At 36.3% G+C, this 13,898-nt stretch overlaps 1 protein-coding gene and 1 pseudogene across 3 annotated transcripts in view; both read right to left on the minus strand.

Annotated features, from left to right (window-relative positions):
- The window catches only part of LOC107870790 (uncharacterized protein At4g17910), a 21,387-nt gene extending 15,229 nt beyond the window's left edge, over window positions 1-6,158 (minus strand). For 2 of the 3 annotated variants that reach the window (XR_007043622.1, XM_047394700.1), the window contains exons 1-9: window positions 5,827-6,158; window positions 5,650-5,713; window positions 5,059-5,101; window positions 4,765-4,904; window positions 4,429-4,502; window positions 4,257-4,332; window positions 4,068-4,157; window positions 3,302-3,375; window positions 1,334-1,421 (exon numbers count right to left, since the gene is read on the minus strand). Coding sequence is in view for 2 of the 3 variants with exons in the window: in XM_047394700.1 (XP_047250656.1) it covers window positions 1,334-1,421; window positions 3,302-3,375; window positions 4,068-4,157; window positions 4,257-4,332; window positions 4,429-4,502; window positions 4,765-4,904; window positions 5,059-5,101; window positions 5,650-5,713; window positions 5,827-5,882 (705 nt within the window). In the remaining variant the exon portion in view is untranslated. The remainder of the gene's footprint in view (window positions 1-1,333; window positions 1,422-3,301; window positions 3,376-4,067; window positions 4,158-4,256; window positions 4,333-4,428; window positions 4,503-4,764; window positions 4,905-5,058; window positions 5,102-5,649; window positions 5,714-5,826) is intronic. The other variant, XM_047394705.1, reaches the window with a different exon arrangement.
- A 304-nt stretch (window positions 6,159-6,462) lies between these two features.
- LOC107872778 lies at window positions 6,463-12,202 on the minus strand (annotated as a pseudogene).
- Between the last annotated feature and the right edge of the window lie 1,696 nt (window positions 12,203-13,898).

Below are 13,898 nucleotides of genomic sequence, written 5' to 3' on the forward strand. Positions count from 1 at the left end.
GCTCAAGAGGTGAGGATTACCCAAGTCCATATAAGCAAACTACCAGTTCATTCCCCAACCAATGTGGGACTTTTTACCCACTCTAACAAAAGTAAGCAGACATGGTCAGCTAACACTAATCACTTGTAAACATCAACAAGACGCAAGATGATGGTCTGTGCTAATTTTGCCCTAACTTCTTTTAGTGCTCTCTTTGTGTAGCATTGTACACGTGATTGAGTTGGTCGGGTCCATTGCTAAGCTGATGGGCTCATGAATTTTAAAAAGGGATTATACACGTGGACAATGATGTGGAATATCCAGGTGGCTCTTTTTATCCAGGTGGTGTTCTTGGTGGAATTCTGTTAGAGTGAAGGGCATTTTTTAGCCAAATGTTTAATGAAGGGGTATTTTTGAGCCAAAAAACTAATGAGGAGTATTTTTAATCCATTTTTGATAGTTTAAGGATATTTTGACCCTTTTCCGAAATCTAAATGCACATCTCAATATCCATATGCGTATCCAAATTCAGACATCTTAATCTTCAACAATAACATACCCAATGTATTCCCACAAAGTGAGGTCCGGAGAGGGTAAAGTGTACGCAGTCCATACCACTACCACAGATGAAGTAGAGAGGTGGTTCCCAATAGACCTTTGGCTCAAAATTGATTCAGACATCGTAATCTTAATAAAAACAAATAAGGCCTAACATATCCCTGACTAATCATCTATATAGAGCTTTTACTTTTATTATACCCTATCTTTTGCTAAGTCTGAATGAATTCCAAGAAATTGAAGCCTCTTGAGATAACTTCCTTCCATGTAACTTTAGATCTACCTCATCCCATGTTAACACCTACTGGCTACTACCTTGGCTTTCCACTTGTAGAGTGGTGTTATCTATAGGTTGATGAAGAACATGACCAAACAATCTCACACAACCTTCTCTTATATTATCCTGAATGTGCTACTGGCATCTTCTAGCAAGTGTGGTCATTTTTAATCTTGTCAAATCCTGTGCGACCGCACATCCAGCTTAGTATCAGCATTTCTGTGGATGAGTTGCACAATATCAGAAACACAGACTGACAAAAATAAGACAAAAAGTTCATGATTAAGATAGCTAATCACGAGACATTCTCAAAAGCTTCTTCATAATTTCGGGCATGCATCATATGGGGTGGAGGTGGATACACTACACACTCAAGTTATCAACTCACCAGATTATTATCACGGGATGAAATATCTCCCCTCAAGAATGATTCTTGGATTTGAATCTCCAATATTGTTTCCCCCCGCCCAAGAAAATGAATAAACATTGGTAATGTAGAAGAATTAGGATTCTGCTTACCTGATAATCAACACTCGAAGTGAAAAAGATTCGAGCAAACCCCAAAACTATGAGTGGACAAGTTGAAGAAATTGCATTTCTCAAATTCCTGGAAATGTAAGTGCCAATTAAGAAACTGCAAACATTATTTTATCAAATGACTAAGAAGAGAATAAATTAGATAAATATGGACCAGAAATTCAATAACAGTCTAATCAAGCAATGCGATCCGACTGTGTTTTTGTAGACCTAGTCCAGAGAAATACATACCTTTTATCAAATGAATCAAGAACAGAAACAGTTATAATAGTAATGGAACAGATTCTGACTTTCACAATGAAGAAACATAATCTGACTGAATGTTTTGATTGAAATCCCTAGTACAGGGGAATCAGCTATATGGTTTCCAGGAAAAAGATGTTCCTTCTTCGTCAATATTTTTTTCTTTCAAAAAAAGAAAACTCTAAAGCTACTACACCAATGAGGCTTTAAGTTTACAAAGGTAACTAGTTGAGAAATACGATGAGCATCTCAAAGAATCAAATAGAATAATTAGAAATCCATGGAATGAAAAGATCACCTTAGAAGAAGCATGATAGTAATGTAACTAATACAGGGGAATCTGTAGCGTATGTTACCCAGAGATGGGCTAAAAGAAACAAATATTTTGGATAATTCTAGAGCAGATCATGTGCCCTTTTCTTGGCATTGCTTGAAACCTAGTGAAAAACTCCAAGGCACTGATTTGAAACCACAGACCTCACTCAAACTGATTAGACTCAAAGTGAAGATGCAACAAATTAAAGTGAATGAGTAAAAGTGAGGAGTTAAATGTTATACTTGCAAGTTGCAACATTTCCTAGAAATAGATGCTCTTAATAGAAGATCGACATAGTAGCCACATGCAACCTTTGCAGCTGTGCGGAAAAAAACACTTCCTATGATGTTTAAGCACATATCTATGTCACTCTCCAATTCTAAACATATAATGCAGTGCCAATCTAGAATAGAACTAGAAAAAATGTTCTACCCGGTAATACAATTCTTTTTAATGCCTTCTGATCAATTAATAGTATGAAAAAATATGCCTTTTTTATCTTCCCATTAAAGCCCCTGATGAATCTGATGAAAGATGAACGATCAGTGATTTGTGAGCATCGAACATCACTCCTCCAGATATTCACATTATTTCACAAGGCAACATGACCTTGTCATTGAAGCTGAAGCTGTTTCTGTGGGAACTTAACAACAGAAATTCTACCTGTTTGCATGAGTGTGCTATTTTCAACTCTTACTGAGTGAAATAGATAAACTAGGGCAAAAGGTTGAAGCACGGCAAGGTACAAGTCAGTTCAAGTAACAAATTCTCTCAGTGAAATGCTTATTTTGCTTTTCACCCTGCTATCTTCACATGGTTTACAGACACGCACAATTAACTAGGTTGGTCGCTACGTAATGTGTGTGTGTGAGTGATATTCTAAGGAGTCGTTTGGTAGGACGTATTAGAGAAATAATATATGTATTAGCTTTGGTATTATTTAATCCCTAGTTTGGTAGTGTTTTTGACCTATGTATAACTAACACATGTACTAATTACACACTCTATTTAGTATTATTCTTACACATAACAAACCACAACATTAGCAATACTGGGTTATTAATACATGGATAATCATAGTTAAGGACAGAACTGCCTCAAAGACCCACAAAGTATAAAAAGCTAAAGAATGTGGAAGGTATTATGGTAAACAAATATTTTTTTTTTAAGAAATTATGCAATACATGTTATTTTTGATAAACCAATCCAAATAGTGGATAAGAAATAATCGCAGGATAACTGATCCAAGCATTACTAATACACCCTATTCAGTACTACTCTTATATACCTTACTAGACGACACCTTAGGAGAAACATGTCAAAATATATAGCACCGTCCACAAGAGGTCGCATCTCATTAATGGTAATGATCAACGAGAATCATCACTTACATTTTTGCAATTCCACGTGCTTGTCGTGAAACCAATGCATTTGCCACAATAAACGAACCTACTCCAATGTCCATCTGATATTACCACAAGGTAAACATAAGGTATCTAATCTAACTCCAGTTTACATTTCAGAAAAGGTTCATGAGAAGTAGTAAGTTGACAGAACCACGATGAAAAAAATAAACAAAAAGAATGAATCAATGAAGTTGAGCTCAATACAATGAAACTGACTATATAGTAAGAGGACATAAAAGTAAAGAAAAATACAGAGAACTTTTATAATGACAACTTGCAAATAAGCATATTATAGAGAGGATTTATTTAACATTTTAATGCCTAAAATGAGAGAGAAAATGTAATTTTAGGAACTATACAAGGAATCATGCTGTGTTTGGAACAACAAGAGATAATACAGTCTTAAGACTAATCAATGACATAGAACAATCCTGGTCTACTCTAGAAAACAATTCGTTAACTAGAAAACAATACCATGAAATCATCTCCTCCATTCCATTCGTTTCCTTTCCAGAAATAACCCTTAATTTTACAATTGTTTAATGCCAGCTCAATCCTTAATCTCTAATCTCAAGGAAACTTCACATGAAGAAAATTTTGAACTGATACAATCTAACTACTAGCCGCCACGTTTCACCTTAAAACTGAGCAACTGCAGATCGGGGTGTTCCTAATCGCACTGGCGGCGCTTCAGTGCGCGCAGCAAGGTATTAGAACAAATATGGCAAATACAATACAGATAGTAGTTTACCAAGCCAGTACCATAGGTCTCTGTTTTGGCATATCTTCTAGGAAATATCTTGAAGTCAACAGCCAGAATACATACGCATGTCAAAAAGTTCTGCAGCAATCATCCCTAACATCATAAATAGTAACTCCAGAAATAAAAGGTGACTAAAGTAGATGGAAACGTTATGTAAATAATGGTTATTACACATACCATAGCAACCCTGTATGCAGATATATTTGTCCTAAGAGATCGGGCCCCCTCTTCTTGAGAAACGGAAAATCCAGATCTGCATTGAACATGAAGTACCTTTACATACAACAAGCTACATTAAATATATGTGAACAGCTCCCTGGAATGGCTATAGAATTCTATGATTGATTACCTTCTAGGTAAAATAAAGAATACCACCAATAAGGTCATCACAACTGCATTAATATACGTCCAATCCGCCAGAATCTGAGATTGAATAGTTACTCATTTGATTAAAAATATCAGGTATTAAATCAAGTTGTCAAAACTTGAGATCATGTAGCACGCAGGAAACAATTACTTCAACAGCAATGGCTAGAAATAATAACCAGCCTACAACTAAATCTTCTTACTGTTTCCTATTCATTCAAATGTTAATACAAATAGAGATCTTCTCATCCATTTATTTGACTAGTTAAAATGAACCACATGCATTGTTGGTCTAATAGAACAGAAAGAAAATACTTACAGTTACACATAAAATGGCTGGAAATACAATGCATAGGACATCAAGAGTCGCTGCAGCAAGATATGATCCCATGTTCTTCTTACAAACAACTGCTTTAATGACATCATCTTTCTTCGACAAGGCCTCTGCTGAATTAGGACCTGAAAACGAAGATGATGGGAACACTGTGTTAGCTTGATATAACTAAAACTGTGTAAACAATGCAAACCCTGGATAGAGGATCAGATGCTTCACAAAGGGGTGAAGTGATAATTATGACGAGAAAAAATGATACAATGTTGTGCTATTACACACCTTTTTTGGTACTGGAATACACTGAACGTAGAAAGAGAAGCATCTGAATCACAACAGAAAACCAAGAATTAAAATAGAACACATAATACTACAAAGAGTAAATGGTTGAAAACACACCTAAAATATCCCCATTTTTTGACTTCCATTGCTGAACTATCAAGTGCGTGAATTTCCTATGTGAACTACCACCAAATATTTATCAAACCATATTGCAGCTATTAATTGTTTGATTCTCACACTAACTATCAAGTGCGTAATTTACTATCACCAATTATTTATCAAAACACACCTCAAATATTAATTTTTGAGTTTCATACATAGCACTTTCAATAGGAAAAGTGAACAATTAACAGTTCAGTTGTATTTTGATAATAGTTGTTGATAGTTCAGGTTGGAAACTCACGTACCTAATACTAGATGCACAAAAACTAGCCCGGACACCATGTCTATCAAAAAAAAAAAAAAAACCTCAAGCACCTAACAGTTCAAGTATGAAAATCAACAAAATTTGGATACTTTAGGTGTGTTTTTAACAATTAACTCTATTAAAAATGAAAAAATAAAATAAAAATTATAGGAAGTATTTGGTACAGAGAGAGTAGTAATGAGAAGGAATAATTCCATCATTGAAGCTCCTTTTAAATTGCTGACAAACCTGAAACAAATGATCGAAAATTCAATTGTTCAAGATTCAGATCATAACAAAGTGAAAAAATTTGCAATTTATGGATTTAGTAGTTGAAAGAAAATGAGAGGAAAAATCGTAACTCTTCTTTGAGACGCTTGTTCGGATTGAATGTACTTGCCGGAGAATCCATCGTCATTAACGGAATTGGCCAACTTCCTTCGTGAGTGTGAGTGTGAGCTGTTGAACCGGCGGAGCTTGAAATTGTTTTGAATCGGAAGTACTTCTACAAATACTAGAGATGCCTGGCCTGTGTTAGCACGGTATACACAGAGAGATACACACATATAAATGTATTAACAAAACGTCAAGGAGCCAAGTTTTACAAAATGATTCTATACATTCTATTTACATAAGATGACATGTGATGCATCCTCAGATTTAGCTCTGCAAACATAAGACTGAACCTTGTTGCATAAAATAGACGATATAAAATTAAGGTTAGACGAGATATATTAAACTAAAAAAATAAATATCAATTCGCAGCGCTTTATGCATTCAAATGGACAACTCTTCTCATTCCACCAATTACATCAATACTACTAAACATTGATGGTAGTAATGTGGAGTCTATCCATTCTTGAAAGGAGTTTTGGGTAGAAAAAAATAGTACATTTCTTTTTTTTTTTAAATTGGTCGATGATAAATTGGAGTATAAAGGAATATTAGTTGAAAAACAATTTCTTGAAAATCTAATTGTCCTATTGTGTAGATAGAGCTACAAACACAGCAGTGAGGGAAAAAAGATCAGAGGAGAGTTCTCTACATCTCTACCTCCTCAAGGTCATGATAAGATTTATGTACACTTTACCCTTCCCACATTTCACTTGTGGGATTTCACCAAGTAAGTTGTTGTTGAGAATTCTCTATGTAGATAAGTACAACAAAATATTCTAATCTTAAATGTAATCTTACTTCAGGCTATATCAGCAACAATTGTAAGCAACGAAAATTAAAAAGATAAGCATACATGCCATGCTCATCCTGTTTTGGCCACAAAAGAATCATTTTTTCAATCCACAACTCTATATGCTATTTCAGGTGTATCAGCAGCTATTATTAGCCATATCTTAATGCAATTTTCATATAGGATGCAGCCCTATTTCGATTTCTAGAATTAACATCACTATTGATACCACTATATTAACAACCAGTCAATTAACAAACATGTCACAGTATAAAGTCCAAAAGTTGAAGTAAATTTTAACTGTAAAATGAAAGAATTCAACTACATTTACACATAATTATAGAACAGAGATAAAAATGGTGAAATCTATCATAGTTATTCAGGTACCTTTAAGTTGAGAAATTTTCTTGATAACCCAATTATTTACTTAGCATGGAAAGTGAAAGACTATCAATATCAAAACTAAGAATTTTCAATATTAAAGCTAAATTTTAAAACGAAAACCTAAAATTTAGTATTGCTTGTTGCAATGGGGGAAGAGGAGCAGCAGGATAATTGACACCTAATGAAGAGAAATATCAGCAACTATTTCTTTTTTCTTTTAGGTTTTCCTTAGAGATGAAAAAGAATAAGGAAACAGAGAACGTTCTCAACAAGATATCTGAATTAACTTGGAGGAGAAGGAAACAAATATCATCCCTGAGAGTCTAGTGCTCTTGTTTCTGTTTGAATCTAAGATTGGAGTTAGACTGTTTGGAAAAGAGCACCAATAATTATATGTTCCTGTTTCCAAAGAATCAAAACTTCATTGTTACAGAAAGAGAGGATATTTTTCTGCGTAACGATCTTATAATGGCAAAGCACGCACAGTAACATCAAGTAATGAATGTAAAATCAGAGTTGTTAACAACTCTCATATCTCATTCCATTGAATGGTTTAGTTAGTGATCTTTTGAACTGCAAACAATATGAATATTATCCCTTAAATTTCACACATGTCCAGTAAAGTGGGAAAAAGAATGACCCCTTATTGTCTAGTATAAAAATTTGACTTAACTCGACAACCACGAATATTTAACTTGCAAAATGTTAGGAATAACTGCAGATGCAAACAGATGAGGTCAAGAAATCTAATTTATCTCATCATGTCATCCAACTTCACAATAGTTACAGAGTGTTGTAAGATGATCTTCCTCCAACAGGATTTTTACATTTGAGGAAGTCCTTGGATCTGCTGACAAGGAAAGTATTGCCTCTTTGAGAATAGGACGAATCTTACTATTTAAATCTTGAAGAGACTCATTATGGACCACCTCTTTTAGAAGGTAATAAGCTTTATTAGGATTCAGACTTTTTATAAAAGCATCAATTAGCACTATATAGATGGATGGATCAGGTTTCCTATCCTTTCTCTCCATTTCGTGCAGATAAATCAGAGTATCGTCTGGCTTTCCACACTTGCACAGACCACAATGAGAACCATAAAAGTTATTCTATTTGGAGAGCATCCATTTGCCACCATTTTGGTCAAAAGACTCATAGCATCATATTAGGTTTGCCAGCATTGCATAACCCATCTATTAAAGTGGTGTAAGTGATAACGTTGGGCTCCCGTTCTTTTTCAGTCATCCTAGTGAGATATACAATTGCCCGGTCTACATCACCATTTTTACACTACCCATCAATCAGTGAGCTGTAGGTAACAGCTGACGGAGTAAGTCCCTTGTCCATCATTTCATCAAGAAAATCCTGGGCTTCAAGTGCCCTTTTGTCCTTACAAAGCCCATTTATTATGATGTTATAAGCAACCACATCAAGACAATAACCCCGAGCACAGATCCCTCTGAAAAAGATTCAGTGCTTCATCCAACTATTTAATCTTAACAAGGCCATTTGACTGCTGAATGACCAACTACATCAGGGAGATATCCTTCTTGAACCATGTCGGCTAGAAAGTTAAAAACTTTGATTGCTTGCCTGTCTTTGCAAAGTTTCTGCATGAGCAGTGTGTAATATTTCACCAAAGGTTGATGACCATGCACAAACATCTCCTTCACAAGAGACGGGTGCCTCCATCATACCCTTGCCTACATAAGCATCCAAAAATTGAGTTGCATGTGTAATGTGTCAACAGAAATTCTGATTGTTTTATCTCATTCAAAAGTTCATAACATTCATCGAGTCTACCGGACCTGCTCAAGGAATCAACTAAATTATTGTAAAGTAGCACACTGCGTTTCCAACCAATATGGTCCATATCTCTAAACAGGCTAAGAGCCATTTCCAACCAATCCGCAGGACACAAACCATCAATAACTAGTCCAAAAGAAACAGTATTTGGACAAGCAAGAGTCTTTCATGGGAAAAAGAGTGTCCTCATTAAAATCACCACCAGAGTCGAGACCCGCTGATGCAGAAAGTAGATGGTATGTTATATCAGTTGAACAATTGTTAGTAAGTCCTTTCAGAACAGAATTATACAACAGCATCCAGGCTTTCCGATCCAGGCTCTCATACCTCCCTTCAACTATCCGGATCATGTCTCTTTCATCACGCACACAAGATATAAGGTCACTAAGTATTTTAATATCAGGATGGATACCTGAAACATTCATATCCTCGTACAGCTGTATAGCCTTCTCAATTTCCTTATCCCTCGAAAACTCTTCTATTAACACGCCATAATCAAAAATGTCCATCACAAAACCTATTTTCTTCATTTTGTCCAACAATTGCACCGCTTTATCTGTTCTACTTTCCCTCACAAAATCATGGGTCAAAACAAAACATGTCTTCTCATTTAAGCTAATGTTAAGATCTTCTATTCTCTCAACCAACTCAAACGCCTTATCCACCTTACCCCACTTACTAAAAGAACCAATAAGATCGATAAAACATGTGCATCAACCAATCCCTTCGCGTGCATTTCGTTAAAAACAACCAATGCATTCTCAAACTTCCCCGCATTACAATAACACTGCAAAACTGGCATGTACGCATACTTATCAAGCTCCCACCCATAACTACACATCTCCTTCAACCTCAACTTAGTCAAACCAACATCACCACCTTTTGATATAGCATCCAACAAACAATTATACGTAAAACTATTCGGAACACAAACACCCATTCTTTTCATATATCAAACAACTCAGTAACCTCATTAACCAACCCTTGACTACCCAAACACCTTATAAAGAAACCCAAAACACGCGGCGTAAATCAACCCTGAAACTTAACTACATCATTAACCAAACTTCTCATTGAGGAAATCTTTCGAACACCTGATAAACACTCAGCCATCAAGTTAAAAGTATGAAAATTATGAAAATACCCTTCTTGACTTTTAGCCCAATTGAAAACAAATGAGTCCCAACAAATCTAAAAGATGTTGCATGTGTAGAGACTGCAGACCTAAATAAAAGACCTATCATCTAATATTACTTTTTTTGAAGTAAAAGCAAGGGGTATGGGGAACCAATCTATGATCATCACGTACCTACACATTAGATCTATTATAACATGAAGCCACTATATACCATTTCTAGGTGGAACAGATGAAGACTCCTTAGCTCCTATTTTCTACTATATTATTTCACCTAACATCAACATCTTATAATTATTATGACCATACCCCATTTTCCAGCTAGGAATTAATGTTTTAGGATGCGTTTTGGTACAGCAGAATTTTCCCAGAAATTAAAAGATTTTTCTTACTATAAGGGCAAAGTTCGAATGGGTGGCATGGAGTGGAAGTGAATCTGGAGTTGTGTGAAGAAATAATCAGTATGGTATGTCACTTATGAAATTTTTTCTTCCTATTTCGATCAAAGATTACCATTTTTTCCATAGAGAAGACGCTTTTCAAAATATTTTACCAATCAAACATAGAAAAATTGGAAAACAGTTTCCTCTATACCAAATAAACCCTTAGTAGCATTAGATGTAACTGGGCTGACAGTATACAATCAAGAATAACTGACAGAACTGCTGTAGTTAAAGTAGGTGCTAAGAATATTTATTTTATGTTGTATGTTAATATCTACATAAGAAAACTCTCTTCGAAATTTCTATTTGTGTCGAATGATTTTTGCTCATGAAAGTAAGTAACAGAAAAAACTTCAAGCAAGAGAATAACCAAGAATCTTCATATAGACAGTACAGCAGAATCAGAATGTAATGAACTCCAACAATCACAACAAATTAAATCGACAACAACTCAACAAATACACTAACTTCACGCTGAACAGTGTTCAAACAGTAATAACCGAATTTCGGAAATGACTAACTGAAATTCAATTAAATCGCAAAGAGTTTCCAATTAATTGAAAATAACTTCACTGGAAGGTAAGGATTTTGGAAGATAAGAACAGAATTGGGAAGAGGAAGAATAAGAATTTGGATTGAGATTTAGAGAAGAAGTTTTGGAAGGAACACGAGCTTAGAACATAACAATTTCACATGCCTTTCTTCTATTTGTATTTGATATTTATACCCCCTTTTGAGTGAATCTCAGCCCTTGATCTGGTACTTGATCTAATTTAATCACCACCCTTGATTACTAACTGTTGAGCCTTATTTAAATAGGCTCTAACGGTGTCGTTTAGTAGTGCTGGCTAATATGTGTAACAAATGATCATTACATTCCACCATCCATCGGGACATTCTTGTCCTCAAGAATGTGATGCTAACCCCTAAATGAAATCAGGGAATTGGACCTTGATGAATGTCCAGTCTTCCCAGGTAGCTTCTTCAAGAGCTAAGTTCTCCCATTGAATCAGGACCTTCACTGCTACAGCATTGTTCTCCTTTACCATTCTTCTTTGTAAGATAGCCAGGGGCCTAACCAAGATCTTCCCATCATTTCCAACCAATGGAAGTTGTTGCAGGGGTGTTACATCTGGGCCAATTCTCTTTTTGAGTACGGAAACATGAAACACTGGGTGGATAAGAGAATTTGTTGGGAGTTCAAGCTTATAAGCTACCTTGCCCACTCTTTGCAGAACCTTGTAAGGGCCATAGAATTTTGGGCATAATTTGAGGTGCTTCCTGAGTGCAATTGATGTTTGTCTATATGGTTGAAGCTTCAGATAAACCCAGTCTCCTACCTGCAGTTCCCTTTCACTTCTCCTTTGATCAGCATACTATTTCATTCTAGCCTGAGCCTCCACTAAATTGTCTCTCAATACTTGCTGAATTTTCACCCTTTGTTGGACCAAGTCCTGCACTGATTGCACTGGTGAGTCACTATAAGGTCCAAGGGAAAGTTGTGGGGGATCATACCCATATAAAGCAAAGAAGGGGGTGGTTTGCAAGGCTGTGTGGTAGTTGGTGTTGTACCACCACTCACCCAAATGAAGCCAGATTACCCACTGTTTGGGGTTACTCATCACCATAGCTCTAAGGTATCCTTCTAGACACTTGTTGAGCCTTTCGGTCTGTCCATCAGACTCAGGGTGGTAGGTTGTGCTCATACATAGTGTGGTACCAATTGTTTTAAACAAGTGTTGCCAGAAAAAACTAGTGAACACCTTATCTCTACCAGAAACCATTGTCTTTGGGAACCATGCAACTTATAGATTTCTCTAATGAAAACTTCTGCCACCTGAGCTGCTGTATATGGATGTTGTAAGGCTACAAAATGTGCATACTTGGTGAATCTATCCACTACTACCAGGATCACCTCTTTGCCTTGAGATTTAGGAAGTCCTTCTATAAAATCAAGACTAATGTCATTCCAGGCTTGAGTTGGTATAGCTAATGGTTGTAAAAAACCAGGAGATGCTACATTCTCATCTTTACACCTTTGACAGATATCACAACTAGAGACAAATTCTTGCACCTCTTTCTTCATTGCTGGCCAAAAGAAATACAATTGTAACCTCTTCAAGGTGGCCCTGCTGTCCAGAGTGTCCACCCAAAGCTGATGCGTGCATAATATGTAGTAGTTGTTGTCTCAAAGCAATAGTTTTGCCAATATACACCTTACCCTCGTATCTCAACACCCCTGAAGTCAACTTGTAGTCTTGGTTATGATTGGGGTTGATTGCTAGGGCGGTAAGCAATTCTTGAGCACTGTTATCTCCTTCGTAACTCTTTTCTACCTCCAAAATCCATTCAGGTTGTGCTACTGACAGTGCCTGAAACTCACCTTGTTCCTCAGGAATTCTAGAGAGGGCATCAGCAACCCTATTCTCAGCTCCCTTCCTATATATAATCTCATAATCCAAGCCCAGTAATTTAGTAAGTCCCTTCTGTTGAATAGCAGTAGTGATTTTTTGCTCCATCAAATACTTAAGACTGAAGTGATCAATCTTAATAATGAAATGGTTTCCTTGCACATAATGTCTCCACTTGTCTATGGCTGCTAGAACAGCCATCTATTCTTTTTCATACACTGATTTCCCCTTATGTTTGGGTGCTAAAGCCTTGCTATAATAAGCCAGGGGTCTGTTGTCTTGAGTAAGAACAGCACCAATACCTTGATTGCTAGCATCAGTCTCAATAGTGAAGGTCTTGTTGTAGTCAGGCATGGCTAGCACTGGAACAGTGCTCATGGCTTGTTTCAATCTCTCAAAAGCTTCCTCAGCCTCTATACTCCACTCTATACTCCACTGAAATGAGTTCTTTTTCAATAAATCAGTCAGCGGCTTACTGATGGAACCATAATTCTTCACAAATCTTCTGTAATACCCTGTCAGACCGAGGAATCCCCTCAACCCTTTAAGGCTTTTGGGAACAGGCCAAGACATCATTGCTGATACCTTAGAAGGGTCTATAGCCACCCTTTTACTCTTAATGATGTGCCCTAAGTACTCGTCCTCCACCTGTGACTTGGAAAAACTACATTTCGATCTCTTAGAAAACTACAAAATTTTGTGCAAAATTTTGAAAGTTTCTCTCAAATGCTCCACATGCTCTTGTAAATTTTTACTATATACTAGGATGTCATCGAAGAAAACTAATATAAACCACCTCAGATGTTGCTGGAACAAAGATTTCATTAATGACTAAAAGGTGGCTGGTGCATTTGTCAGCCCAAATGGCATCACCTTAAACTCAAAGTGACCATGATAAGTCCTGAATCCAGTCTTTGGTATATCTTCCACCCTCATCCTTATCTGATGGTAACCCGATCTCAGGTCAATTTTAGAAAACAAACATGATCCTTGTAGCTCATCCAAGAGATCATCAACTATGAGAATGGGAAACTTATCCTTTACAGTAATCTTGTTGAGCTCCCTATAG

Source organism: Capsicum annuum, chromosome 1, assembly GCF_002878395.1.
Source record: "Capsicum annuum cultivar UCD-10X-F1 chromosome 1, UCD10Xv1.1, whole genome shotgun sequence".
NCBI lineage: Eukaryota > Viridiplantae > Streptophyta > Magnoliopsida > Solanales > Solanaceae > Capsicum > Capsicum annuum.